The sequence below is a fragment of the Equus quagga genome, chromosome 7, assembly GCF_021613505.1.
Source record: "Equus quagga isolate Etosha38 chromosome 7, UCLA_HA_Equagga_1.0, whole genome shotgun sequence".
In the NCBI taxonomy this organism is placed as follows: Eukaryota; Metazoa; Chordata; class Mammalia; order Perissodactyla; family Equidae; genus Equus; species Equus quagga.
Genome location: NC_060273.1, coordinates 134,178,152 through 134,192,026, shown reverse-complemented (window position 1 = coordinate 134,192,026; position 13,875 = coordinate 134,178,152). Strand labels below are relative to the sequence as shown.

The window sequence follows — 13,875 nt, the reverse complement described above, 5'->3', positions numbered from 1 at the left end:
GGAAAATTATGTGTTCTAACGTGCTTAGGGAAAATTATGTGTTCTAATGTGCTTAGGGACTTGAAGTTGGAAAAGAAGATCAACAGTCTCCGTTAGAGTTTACGTATCTGTTAAAAAGATTTGCTAAACAAAGTTTTTATTGCAACTTCTGTCATAATTATATTTCTAAAGTCATTGATTTTTTAGTAGTGAGACTTTACTGTTTTAGGTTTTTACCAGACTAATTTTCAAAACTAGAATATTTAAAAGAAGATCTCTGGTGCCTTTGTTTCTCTTTTTTAAATTTAACAGTGATGAAAAGCCTGATGGTGAGAATGTTGTTGAAGAATCCGGTAAATCTTCCTCTACTGTTTCACAGAGAAAAAAGCGAGTATCACGTACCCCTACTCTGGTTAAGCCTAGTGTCAGCGTTCCTTCAGAACCTCACCCCTTATCTCCAGTTAATAAAGAAGCTCCACAGCCAGACCCTGTCCCAGCAAAGGAGAAACAGCCATGCTCAGACAGATATCGAATATATAAAGCCCAGAAACTGAGAGAAATGTTGAAAGAAGAATTGAGGAAAGAGAAGGTAAGGGAGAAAAATCAGAATTTTGATGTTGCCTGCTAGATTTCTGTTTTTATCTTAGTCAAGCATCATTGGGAGGAAAAATAAGCATGTGTATCATTTTGAAGGGGACAAAACTGAGTAACATCCATTATGTTAATAGAATGTTCTGTTTTGTTAACAGGATGATTAAGAATCACTGTGGAGTTAATAAGCAATTTTTCCCATGATATTAATTTTTATATATTTTATTCAACTATGTCTTTCATTATTTTTGGTGCAGGCCAGAAATAGAAGTTTTATACACAACATGTGCACACACACAAACACACAAGCTTATTTATAAAATAAACCTTCAGTCAGATTTTTCATGAGGATGTCTGAGTGACATGAATTATATCATTTGAATTAAGACAAGTACAGTTGAACAGATGATTTGGTAATGTTTTCTAAATTGACAATATGGAAAATTATAAATGGGAAGAATTTTCATGTATGCATATAGTAGAGTCTGTGTTCTTTGTAATCTCGAAGGTTGATTATTTTTCTGAGAGGGCAGTGTAGCAGTAGTGAAGCATGCAAGGTCTGGAGTTAGACACTTAAGGTTTGAATCTTAGATTCGTCCCTTACAGTGTAACCTTGGGAAATTTAATTAATCCTTCTAGGTCTACTTCCTTGTCTGTAAAATAGGACCAATGCTAATATCTACCTCGTTGGAGGGTTGTGAAGATTAGACGAGCTAATACACGTAAAACCCCTTTGGAGCAGTGTCTGGCAAACAGTAAGGCCCCACAGATGGCAGCTCTTATAAGTAATTATGGAATGCTCTTTATTTTTTTAATTAAGAGGAAGGCACTTAGCTTGGTGCTTTATATTCATTATCTCTTTAATTCTCTCAACTGTGTGAAGTAGATATCACTGTTTTACACAGGAAGAAACAAACTCAGAAAGGTTATGTGCTTTGTGTCAAACATCAGTGGAGGATATAGGGTTTGAATTCGTATCCTCTAAAATCTAAGCCTGTAAAAATGTTCTATGTTTTATAGTATCTGCTTCATTAGATTTATTTTGGGAAATTAAAAATTAAACATTTGCTTCAAGAGTTTTTATAAAATACACAGAATTCCGATTCAGTACAAGGTAAACAAAAGTATGTATTTATAAATTTTAAGTAAACTATTGTAGTTAGAAGGCATCAGTAAGCATGATTTTATACGTTGAGCTGTTATCCAGTCCCAGTCACGGTAGTTTTTAAAATTCTTTAATGTGTTGCAACCTTTTAATATTCAGTTTATGAAATTTTTCCTAAAATTAGGCATAATTGTGATAGCAATGATAGTCAAGCACTTGAATGCATCAGTGAGTTGTATTGGAATATGGTACATCTGAAATGCTATATTTATAAAATAAAAATGGATCTGTGTGTATGTTTGTGTATCTAGAAGCAATGGAAAAACAAGTGTGCCATAAATGAAAGTCAGAGGCCACCAGATCGTTCAAAAATGACTATGAGAGACTTCATATATTACCTGCCAGATAACAATCCAATGACGTAAGTAAACTTTATTTCTGTTTTAGTTCTTTGAGTATGTAGTGATTTAAGTATCACTTGTAGAGTACAGTTTCGTGTTTTCCAAAAGCACGTTGACAAACTTTATAGCACATATGAATGTCCTTTTACATAGAATTCTTTAACACGAAAGAGGGTTATTTCAAGTAACTGCTTTCTTGGGATGGTGAATGATGCCCTTTACCTCTGAGATTAAAAATAGTTTTCCTTTGTTATCGTACCAAGATGTAGTAACACCAACTAGACAGCTTTTCTCTAATCAAGACGGCAGTTTCTATTTCATGTACACTATAACCTGATTTAGAGGGGTGATCTAATTTTTATGCTCTTCCTTCTGATTGAATACAGTGTCATTTATTAACTAATCCTCCAAGAACAAAGCTGCTTTAATCCAGGTTAGCCTGGGGAGGCAGAGTTATGATAAATCTCATTGTTGTGGTGGTGGTTTAGCAGGTGGATGTGGAAGTAGTGGCACATTTTCAGTATAGCCTTTTTTAGCTTCACCAGGTCTTTGACTAGTTGAAAGAAGGGCCAGAAACCTGGGTTTTGAGCTATTCAACATCTAGGAGTTGGAGATAAGCCACTAGGCTGCATCATGCCTCAGGACTGGGAGCCTTCCTTCACTGAGGAGTCACAGCAGAGATCATTCTCTGCTAGGGCCTAACAAATTATCTATACTTGATGACACAAGTTTTTGACTGAACAATTGACTCTTGGACCACACCATCATTAATAGCAGTGTTACGGTAGATCGTAAAATGTAAATTAATTATTTATTAAAAAGTACTCTGTTATTTGTGTTTAATAGTTCTTCACTGGAACAAGAAAAGAAAACTGAAAAATCGTTGACACCAGTCCAGACAAGAGAGTAAGCATCTCATCTCATTCTTTTTTGAATATCTTCTGTTATGGGTACCTTTAAAAAAAAATGGAATCAAATGATGCTTCCTGTTATAGTCAGATACATGTGATAGGAGTTTTTAAATAGGGTCACTAACAAGAATAAAAGTTACTGCCTGATTTAAATCAATATGAAAGACCACGCTCTTTGTGCATTACATGTATAAATGGCCAATGTTATGATTTTAAATTAAAGCTTTTAGGATTAAAAAGAGTTTTGTTTTATTTTAGAATAATAAGCTAGTCCCACGATACAAAATTCAAAAGAAGCAAAAGTACCCTGAGAAGTCTCCCAGCTCTGTTTTTCTCCCGTCTGGTGCAGTTCTTCTCCCTGGAGGCAGCAGTTGTTAACCAAGTTTTTAGTATATCATTGTAGTTCCCCTCTGTGTCTATCCCAGCAAGCGTGTGTATATCTTTCCTTTCTTTAGCATTCCATGTCTGCTGTCCTGCAATGGGTACAGTTTTGATGCCACTAGCCATCTTTTTTTGTACAAACTCGCTGTTGCTTTCCACGTTGCACTGTCGTATGTTAGCTTACTCCCAAGAAATTCCTCCAGGAGACCTCTTAGGAAGTTATTGTAGCCTTGTAATTCAAGATGAGGGATTGCGGAAAATTAGCAGAAACATCGGGATTTTTCTGGTTGTTACTTAAAGGATTATTAAGTAATGATCACTGTTTTGCTTAGAATCCACATTGTTTTAAAGCAGAACTTTAGGAGTTCTAAAAGCTTAAGGAGATAATTTAATTGAATGGAAAGTAAATGGGATTTGGAATCTTTATTTGGAAAACCACATTTGGCTTTTCGGTCAAGACTTACTGTTGTGAAATTTAGAGCAAAAGTTATGTATCTTCTCCAACCCTCACATGATTGTGAAAATTCTAACCCTCAAGGGTTATTCTGAAGAGTTAATAAAATGATCTGGAAACAAATGCTATGTAACTGTAAGAGTTATTTTTGTTAATTTCATAATTCCTGGATGGTTTCCTCTGATACTCTATTCAGATAGAAAAGATGAGCATTTGTTTCTCTTTATTTTCAAAGAGAATAAAGCCTTCTTATTTAATGCTACTAGATAAAATTTGAGAAAATCTTATAGCCATGTCATAAACAACACATCACATAGTATTTTCAGTTAGGTTATAGAGAAAGTTGCAAATAGTTAGAAAGTTGAATTTGTTTCAGAAGTTCATAGTATTGAGGGAACACTTGTCATATGTGAATTAATCTGTCTTTCCATTTGGCAGGCAAGAAAGTAAGAGTACTCCTGAGGCTGAAGATGAGGATGAAGTCGAGGAAGAGATGGACGAAGGACCATTGCTGGTTCCTCGAGTGAAAGTGGCAGAAGATGGTTCTATTATTTTGGATGAAGAAAGGTAAGTTAAAAAAAAGATTATGGTTTGGTGAGATCAAACATGCTTTGTCTAATGAGAGAGATTGAGTTTCCGTATCTGTCATTGTCGCTTAGACTCTGATGTTTATATTTGCATAATGGTTGTTGTAAATAGAAAGGTGGGTTAGATTCGTTTTAATTTTTAGCCATTTTTTTAATACTGTGTATTGTCTGAGAATATGGTACTATTGACCTATCATCTGTTAACCTACCATCATGGTTACTAACTTTACTGGTAATTGGGACCAGCTATTGAAATAATTGCGTGCTGTCCTCCACCGAGGATAGATTTTAAAGATTGACTCAGTCTTGAAGTCAATATTCAAATTTGCATATTGTTAACTAACACTGTATTTTTGTGTCTGGTAATAACTAATGAAAATGCAATGAAATGGTAGGTTTAACATATTTTAATTCACTTTTTGGCTTAATTTCTCAGTTATAACATTAAATTTCTTAAATTTGGCATTGTGGAATTTGGTTGTCTTTCCAAAGTATATTTTTAAAAAAAGAAGATGAAATAGTAAGTAAATAAAAAAGAGGGATGGAAAGTCTTCTGACAGTTTAATTAGTAAAAAATAATTTTATAGCATAGAAATTCTATGTTAATTAAACATAAATGTAATACTGTCAATAAGAATTGCTATTACATGATGTTTTCCATTATTTTATGATAAATTTTACTGGTCGTTTAATAGTTAAAAGCATAATAAATTGCTTTGCAGGAATGTAAAACTTAAATATAAAATGCTTGTATTTCTCAGTATCCCCTGTTGGGTCTAGAACAATTAGATAGTATGTATACTGAATATAGGAGACATGCAGAAGACCATAAAACAAATGATGTTTTAGATGGCCCAAAAATATTTTGTGAATTTTATATTGCTATTAAGGATTTTGAAAAAAAGGTTGGCATTTATTCTTACTCCCTGGCCATCACATTTTAAGTGAAAATGAGTGGATTCTTGGAAGATATGCGTACCTTCAATGTACATTATTATGCTTTTCATATCACTCTGTCATGGTAAATTTCAAAATATAGCTATTCAAATCTCATTTACTGTTTGTTTCCTTACTTGTCTTTAGTGTGAATCTCTTTAAAACTGTTTCTTTCAGTTTAACTGTAGAAGTTTTAAGGACAAAAGGTCCCTGTGTTGTTGAGGAAAATGATCCTATCTTTGAGCGTGGTTCTACGACTACATATTCCAGCTTTAGGAAAAACTATTATTCTAAACCATGGTCAAATAAAGGTAACTAATTTTATTTTAACTTGTGTAGATTATTTATTTGAAATGAAGTGAGTTATTTTCTGTTTCTGAATTGAACCAGGTCTCCTCTAAGTAAATAAGATGAAAACCACCATGTTGTTTCCTCTCTGCCTGATTGTATTGGCACCTCCCCCTGCCCCTGCCATGGGATTGTGTCTCTGACTTCCTCTTAGAAATCTTCTTAGGAGTTAGCATTATGGTCATTTTGGCTGGAATTTTTCTCTCTGTCAAATCCCTGTACAGCAGTTACCATTTTGATGAAAAATTAACAATATTTCTAATGCTCATAATGTTCTACCTCAGATAATATAGTGTAATAAAGTTTCTAAAAGGTAAAATTTATGCTGTTAAAAAAGTATATAATACCTATTGCATATTTTCGCTTATTTTTATTATAAAAATAATTGTTTTGGGAAAAAATTCAAACAACAGAGTAACATAGAGTGAAAAAAAGACTGTGGGTCTCTTCTCTGACTTCTGCAATCCTGTTCTCTCGAGGTTACTTCCATTAACAGTTTCTGGTGTATTTTTCTAGTTACTTTGTTTCACATACTGCTTAGCATATCTTAGTTGCTTACATAACAGTAACATTGTGCTGGCTATGACTGACAGTTTTTTTCAGGGCACTTTGAGACCAGATAGGCAGAATGTGGTTTTTTGTTTTATTCTAACTGCTTTGGTAAGAGCATGCCAATTTTTTATACCATGTTTCTACATAAAAGTTTAAAGAAGATGTTTTTAGATTCAAGAGTTTCTTGACAATGAAATTGAAATATGTTTATGTATATGTACATAAACATTTCTGTGACTAAAGATTTACTGGACTTTAATTAAAAACAACTACTGTGAAATTTATTTTTAACTCAAAATATATACTTATGTAAATTTTTTTCCCTCTGAAATATTGAGAAGATTAATCTTCAGTCTCTCTACATCTTTTATTTTTACAGAAACAGATATGTTCTTTTTAGCCATCAGCATGGTGGGAACTGACTTTTCTATGATTGGACAGCTTTTTCCTCACAGAGCAAGGATAGAAATTAAGGTAAAGTAAATGCATTATTATTTGTTGATTGGAAAGAGACCCAAAATTCCTAATACTGTGTTGTTAGCCTTTGGTTTAAATCTCATCCACCCTTTTCCACTAGTGTGTTTTGGTACGTCTATACCTCTTTGTAGCTCAAAAGTAATGTAGTGTTTCTCAATTCTAATGAGTACAGTCTCCATAACTTGAATGTTGTATTTTCTTATTTATATCTTGCCCACTTCTAAGATGGATCTGAGGGAGTGCCAATAAAGCCACTGAGACCAAGATAATAGAAGAGTTAGATAATGAAGAAGGAGTACCACAATATTTGGGTTAAGGGTAGCTTTTTGGATGCAAAATCTATTTCTGAATTTCCTCGGAAGGCTTGAGAGAAGCATGCCGAGCTGCACAGTTCCGTTATCTGACCTCCTTGACTCTGGGGACAGCTGGTGACGCTGTTAGCAGCACTGATGGCAGTGATGCTTTAGTGCTCCAGAGAGGATGAGCTCTCTCTTTCTTTTTAAAGATTGGCACCTGAGCTAACAACTGTTGCCAGTCTTCCTTTTTTTTTCCTGCTTTTTATCTCCAAATCCCCCCAGTATATATTTGTATATCTTTTTAGTTGTGGGTCCTTCCAGTTGTGGCATGTGGGACGCTACCTCATTGTGGCCTGACGAATGGGGCCGTGTCCGCGCCCAGGATCCGAACCCGTGAAACCCTGGGCTGCCGAAGCGCAGCGCGGGAACTTAACCGCTCGGCCACGGGGCCGGCCCCAACTTTCTCCGTTTTATAGTTCCCTCTGCTGAGAAATGTCATTACGTATTTCCTGGGTTGGAGTGCATTTGAGTGCACTCCAACACAATGTTGCTGTAATGCCTTTCCAGTTCTTAGTGATGAGATCTTTGTCCAACCACGGGCTTTTTCCTTCATTAATTAAAGGGACTGTTAGGAAAGATAGATTTTTTTTTCACTAGACTAGGCATGGATCATTCGCCTGGGTACCACTGTACAGTGTAATAGTTACTGTATTTCTGCAAAAAATGAAGAATTGTTTATATTCTTTATGTTCCTTTTCTAATATTGATCTTTGATATAAGGAGAATAAAATGTTGAAGTTCTGTGAAGCCTAGAAATTGATTGTCTAGGAGAACTCCCAGATCTGAGTAATTAATGATAGGTTTGTAACTAGACTGATTTCTCTTAAAAATCATTTAGGGCCAGCCTGGGTGGCCTAGTGGTTAAATTTGGTGTGCTCCACTTCAGCGACCTGGGTTTGGTTCCTGGGTGCGGACCTGCACCACTCATATTAGTGGCCATACTGTGGCGGTGGCTCACATAAAGGAAAAAAAGTGAAAGATTGGCAATGGATGTTAGCCTAGGGTGAATCTTCCTCAGCAAAAACAAAGCAAAACAAAACAAATCATTTAGATTCTTCCCTTAAAAATTTGGTGTGGTTCCAGCAAGTCTTTGGAGAGATTGTAGAAAAGTGAATATGGACTAGTGAATTACATTGATTTTTGAATGTTGAACCAACCTTGTATTCCTGGGATAAATCCCATTTAGTCATACTGTATTATTCTTTTATATATTGCTGAATTTTATTATATTTTCCAGAGGATTTTTTGTATCTTTGTTCATGAGGGATATTGTTTGGAATTTTCTTTCTTTTTTTTTCATAAGAGACAGAAATTTATTTCTCACAGCTCTGGAGGCTGGAAATCCAAGATCGGGGGCCAGCATAGTCAGGTTCTGGTGAGGGCCCTCTTCTGGGTTGCAGAGTTCTCACTGTATCTTGCCATGGCAGAAAGAGGGCAAGAGCTCACTGGGGTCCCTTTTATAAGGGCACTAATCCCATTCGTGAGGGCTCTGTCCTCATGACCTAATCACTGCCAAGGGCCCCACATCCTAATACCATCACATTGAGGGTTAAGATTTGTTTTGGGGGCGGGCCTGTGGCAGAGTGGTTGAGTTCACGTGCTCTGCTGTGGTGGCCCAGGGTTTCACCAGTTTGAATCCTGGGCCTGGACATGGCACCGCTCATCAGGCCATGCTGAGGTGGCATCCCACATAGCACAACCAGAAGAACCTACAACTAGAGTATACAACTATGTACTGGGAGGCTTGGGGGAGAAGAAGAAGAAGAAGAAAAAGAGAAAATTGGCAACAGTTGTTAGCTCAGGTGCCAATCTTTGAAAAAAAAAAAAAGATTTCTTTTAGTTTTTAATTTGCTTACCTCTTGACTCCCTTCACCCATTTCTTCCATCCCCAACCCGCTGCCTCTGGCAACCACCAATCTGTTCTCTGTATCTATGAGCTTGTTTTTTTATTCATTGTTTTTAGATTCTACATATAAGAGAGAGCATATGGTATTTCTCTTTCTCTGACTTCTTTCCTTAGCATAATGTCCATGTTGTCTCAAATGGCAAGATTTCATTCTTTTTTATGACTGAATAATATTCCTTTGTGTGTGTGTGTGTGCGTGTGCACCTGTGCGTGTTTGTGTGTGCATGCAAAACTGTGTAACACACACTCACACCCCTACACCAAGTTTTCTTTATCCATTCATTCTTCGATGGATACTTAGGTTGTTTCTGCATCTTGACTATTGTAAATAACACTGCAGTGAATATGGGGGTACAGATGTCTTTTTGAGTTAGTATATTCATTTTTTCCGATCTTTGTTTTGGTTTGGTTAGTCTCTGTCACTGTGGTCACAAGTTCACTAACCCTGTCTTCTACTATCTTCAATCTGCTATTATGTCTATTCAATAAATATTTCATTTCTGATGTATTTCTCGTTCCCGTAATTTCCACTTGGTTATTTTTCTTAGTTTCCGTTCCTCTGCTGAGATTTCCCTATCTGTTCATTTCATGTTTTCCTTTAATCCTTGAACATATTTGTAGCAGACGCTTTAACTTTCTTGTCTCCTAATTTCAACATTTGGGTCATACTGGGATCTTTAACTGACCTTCTGTTTATTTCCTTCACTGTGCATCACGTTTTTCTGTCTTTTCTCATGTCTTGTGTTTTGTTTTTTATTGCATGCTGGACAATAATGGATGATGTGTGTACGGTGTCTGGATTATGGGTTTTTTTCTTTAAATGTGAGTTTTGTTCTAGAAGGCAATTAATATGCTGCCATCTCTCCTCATTTCTGTCAAGGCTTGGTTTTAGGCTTGATTAAGGCAGCTCTGGACTGGTCTGTACTCTAGGTTTCTCATGTGAACCACAGAAAACAATTTGAGTTACTGTTTTCTAAATTCTCCAAGGATGGTCATCCGTTCTAGATGCATAGAAGAGAAGGTAATTCATTACACATAGGGGATGCCTTAGGGCATTAGGACTTAATTCTCATGCTAGAACCCCGATTGAGAAAGGCTGCTATGAGGTGTGGTCCTTATCTCTAAGTGGTGCCTTTTTTGGTGTCTGAGCTGAATGTCTGGGTGTTAACAAAGTCTTTCCATTCGTATAGGCTAGAACTGTCATCTCACTGTGTTATGTGACTTCTAGTATCTTTCTTCTGCTCTCATCCGTATGCTAGCTGTTCTCCACTAGGCCTCGTGCTCTGGGCATGTGCAGCCCAGATGCAGCCCAAGGCTCAGGGGGTACTCCCACCAGGCTTGTGAGGCTTCCCTTCATAGCTCTCTTCCCTCTAAAACCCTATCCATAAAGCTTCTCTCCCTCCTCAGCTCAGTGGGATCTCTATGATCTGATTGGCCTTTATCTCCTTTTCATCGGTTGGGAAATTTAGGTCAGGCAAAGAACCAGGGTGAACGTTGGTACATCTTGTGTGTTTCCCTTCTCTCTGGGATTGTGGTTTTCCTCTGCCTGTTGTCCAGTGCTTGGAAATAGTTGATGCATTTGTTTTGTCCTTGTTAAAGTTATCTATGGTGGCCTTGAATGTATGGATCCAGCTCATAACCAGTTACTTTGTCGGGGCCAGAGGTAGAGATTTTGAAATTTATTTTATGATCATGGAATTTGGCCTTACAGTGGTTCTTGCCTGTGAAATCAATGACCAGTATCAATACGTTCTTCAAAGAAGTTTTCAATTGTTCTGAATTATATTCCCAATTAGGTAAAATATGCTGTAGCAGTGTTTTAGAATGGAATAATGCCTAAAGCCTATCGGCATTTCTCTCAGGATGTTTGATTTTGTGGTGATGGCCTGTCACTTATTATGGAGGTACTTTTGTTAACTTTTGAGAAGATGTTTAAAGAATAATATGATCTTTTAAGGGAAAAAGGTGATCATCCTTGAAAACTTTTCTGTTACTCTGTAATAAGTTTTCTAAAGAAAAATAAGGAATGGAAAAGAGGGGTAACTTGTTGATTAAAAGATGTTAAAGTCATATGAGGTTTTTAGAACATTGGCAGGCTAAACTGTCGAGTGTAAGGCTGTGGCCTTGAAGGATGCGCAGGAGATGCAGGAGAGCAGCTGCCGTGACGGTCTGCTCAGTGCTCTGGCTCTTTCAGAGGGAACAGGGCGTGGGGCCATGAAGCAGGTCCTTTGTTTTCTGTGATTTTCTCTCTCTTTTTTTTTTTTCAAAAAAAGTTTTATTTTTGTATTTTTTTTTTTTTTTAAGATTTTATTTTTTCCTTTTTCTCCCCAAAGCCCCCCGGTACATAGTTGTGTATTCTTCCTTGTGGGTCCTTCTAGTTGTGGCACGTGGGACGCTGCCTCAGCGTGGTCTGATGAGCAGTGCCATGTCCGCGCCCAGGATTCGAACTAACGAAACACTGGGCCGCCTGCAGCGGAGTGCACGAACTTAACCACTGGGCCACGGGGCCAGCCCCTATTTTTGTATTTTTAATAAAAGTTTTAGACAATTGATCTGTAGAGGGAGAGATTGGTGGATTGTTCTCTCTCCCAGGATGTATGCATGATTAGACATTCTCAGACACAGAGTTACACCCTCAGGCTTCTTAATAACCTTAGGATCGATTAAGCCTTAAACCTTAACTGTCTCCATCTTATGTAGTTAATCTGGGTCTTAGGTGCTCAGAAAAGTATGGAAATGTGCCCAAATATAAAGAAGTTTCCAAAGGTAAACTTGGTCTGCTTCAAAACTTTGCTTGGTTGTTTCTTAACAGCCTCCCCTCCATGCCATGGAAAAACAGAATACTAATGTAAGAGGTTTGACTTGCTGTGACTGCATTAGTTTTTAAAGAGTTAATATAGTTAGCTTAATCAATGATCAGTTTGATTTGTTTCCATGCTAGTTGACTTTATGTTTTTCGTCCTCTGGAAATCTAGCTTCCATTGCTGATTTGTGCTGTTGATCATAAGGAGGATCACGAAGCTCAGTATAAATTTTCATCCCTATTTTGAAAAAGCCAGAGGTTTAAGTAACTTGCCTATGGGCAAAGACATTTTACTTGTTAGAGAATCATACGTTATTATAAAACTTTCAGTTTAATGCTTATTGTTGTTTTTTCCTTAAACATAATCTTCACTTGTTTAATGGGAGAAAATTACTATAGGTTTTTTTGTTTTGTTAACAGAATAAATTTAAACGTGAAGAGAAAACAAATGGCTGGAGAATAGACAAGGCGTTCCGTAAGTATTAAGCCTTCTTTTACGGTGTATCGTTTGGCGAGCCTAAAGCATGACCGTTCTTTTTGTCTTCGGTTCCCATGTGTTTTCGATTTGTTCTGTGCTGTGCGTCACAGGCAGGGTAAGACTGGGAAGGTTTCTCTTTAGTGGCGTAGGTGTGGCAGCTGATACAGATCTATAAGCAGGGGTTAGCTAAGATGTCAAGAAACAAGTAAGCAGAGTTCTGATCCAAGAAGTTTCGGATGGGCTGGAGATACCGTTTCCAAGTGCTCTTTATTCTGGGGGAGCTGTATTCAAGAAGGAGTTAATTGTCTCTGGAAGATACTGTACTCTAGCTGATTCCTTCCAGCAGTCAGTCAGTCATTCAGTCAACAGTACTGCCCACCTGCTGCGTTCTAGTCCCTGGTGTAGGCATTGAGTTTATAATGGGGAACGGCGCAGACGAGAATGCTGCTTTCAGAGCCTTAAGTCTGATTGGGTGGGGGAAGGGATGTAGTTGGTAAGCATGATAATTTCAGATAGTGAATAATTTCTATGAAGATGGAAAGAGTGTGTTAGGGGCTGGATGTTTAGATTGGGTGGTCAGAGAAGTTCTGTCTGAAGAGATGGCGTTTAAATTTAGACCTGATTTGACGGAGTGATGTATATATATCTTTCAGCTTCTACTAACCTCATTAAAATTAACATTTTTTCTTTTCAAGTTCAGAGAAAGACAAAAGGGATTTGTAAAGAAAAACAGAATTAAATGTAGTACTGTTTAAAGTAGTTCCTATATTCTTTGTTTGAAAGATAATTATCAACATTTCTTGATTAATAAATATATCTGTGTCCTTTTGTCATAGTGCTAATCTTAGGAAAAAAATCTGAAGAGAGGACTTAGGTTGTGTAGCATCTATAATTATTTTATGAGCAAACCCTAAGGCAGATGAGTGGGCCCTATGCCTGGTGTTGCACTGGGCCCTCAGGGAAACCACTTCCAGGAGTGGATCCGGGAAGATCTAGGTTATTGTCTTCCTCAGCCCTCTCCATTTTATTTTACTTTATTTGTTTTTTCTTTGAGAAAGATTAGCCCTGAGCTAACTGCTGCTGATCCTCCTCTTTTTGCTGAGGAAGGCTGGCCCTGAGCTAACATCCGTGTGCCCATCTTCCTCTACTTCATATGTGGGACACCTACCACAGCATGGCTTGCCAAGTGGTGCCGTGTCCACACCCGGGATCCGAACCGGCGAACCCCAGGCCGCTGAGAACCGGAACATGCCCACTTTAACCGCTGTGCCACCGGGCAGGCCCAAGCCCTCTCCATTTTAGAGAAGTGGTCCTGAAACTTTTCATTATATTTAACGCATTATAATCAGAAAAGAGTTTGTAAATCTATAAACAGTCTTTGTAGGGTGTGGAGCCATTGTTAAAACCATCATAATAGATACCTTTAAAATTCACTGATTTTGGTGCTTTGTAGTGGAAAAAAATTAAAATCCAAACGGTTCTTTTTAAAACTTGTATTTTGAATTCCTCTGAGCACCTTTGTGGATTATTTTAGTGCTGTGTTTTTCAGAGTCATTGTTGTGGAAGGTCAGAACAGATAAAGGCTGAGTCCCCAGCAAACCAGGGCCTCA

General features: G+C 37.3%; 1 protein-coding gene across 3 annotated transcripts in view; it reads left to right on the top strand.

The window, feature by feature from the left end:
* The window catches only part of BDP1 (B double prime 1, subunit of RNA polymerase III transcription initiation factor IIIB), a 79,059-nt gene that overhangs the window by 2,635 nt on the left and 62,549 nt on the right, over positions 1–13,875 (top strand). For all 3 annotated transcript variants that reach the window (XM_046665805.1, XM_046665804.1, XM_046665806.1), the window contains exons 2-8: positions 292–568; positions 1,987–2,096; positions 2,923–2,982; positions 4,261–4,389; positions 5,523–5,656; positions 6,625–6,719; positions 12,208–12,262. In XM_046665805.1, coding sequence (XP_046521761.1) covers positions 292–568; positions 1,987–2,096; positions 2,923–2,982; positions 4,261–4,389; positions 5,523–5,656; positions 6,625–6,719; positions 12,208–12,262 — 860 coding nt within the window. The remainder of the gene's footprint in view (positions 1–291; positions 569–1,986; positions 2,097–2,922; positions 2,983–4,260; positions 4,390–5,522; positions 5,657–6,624; positions 6,720–12,207; positions 12,263–13,875) is intronic.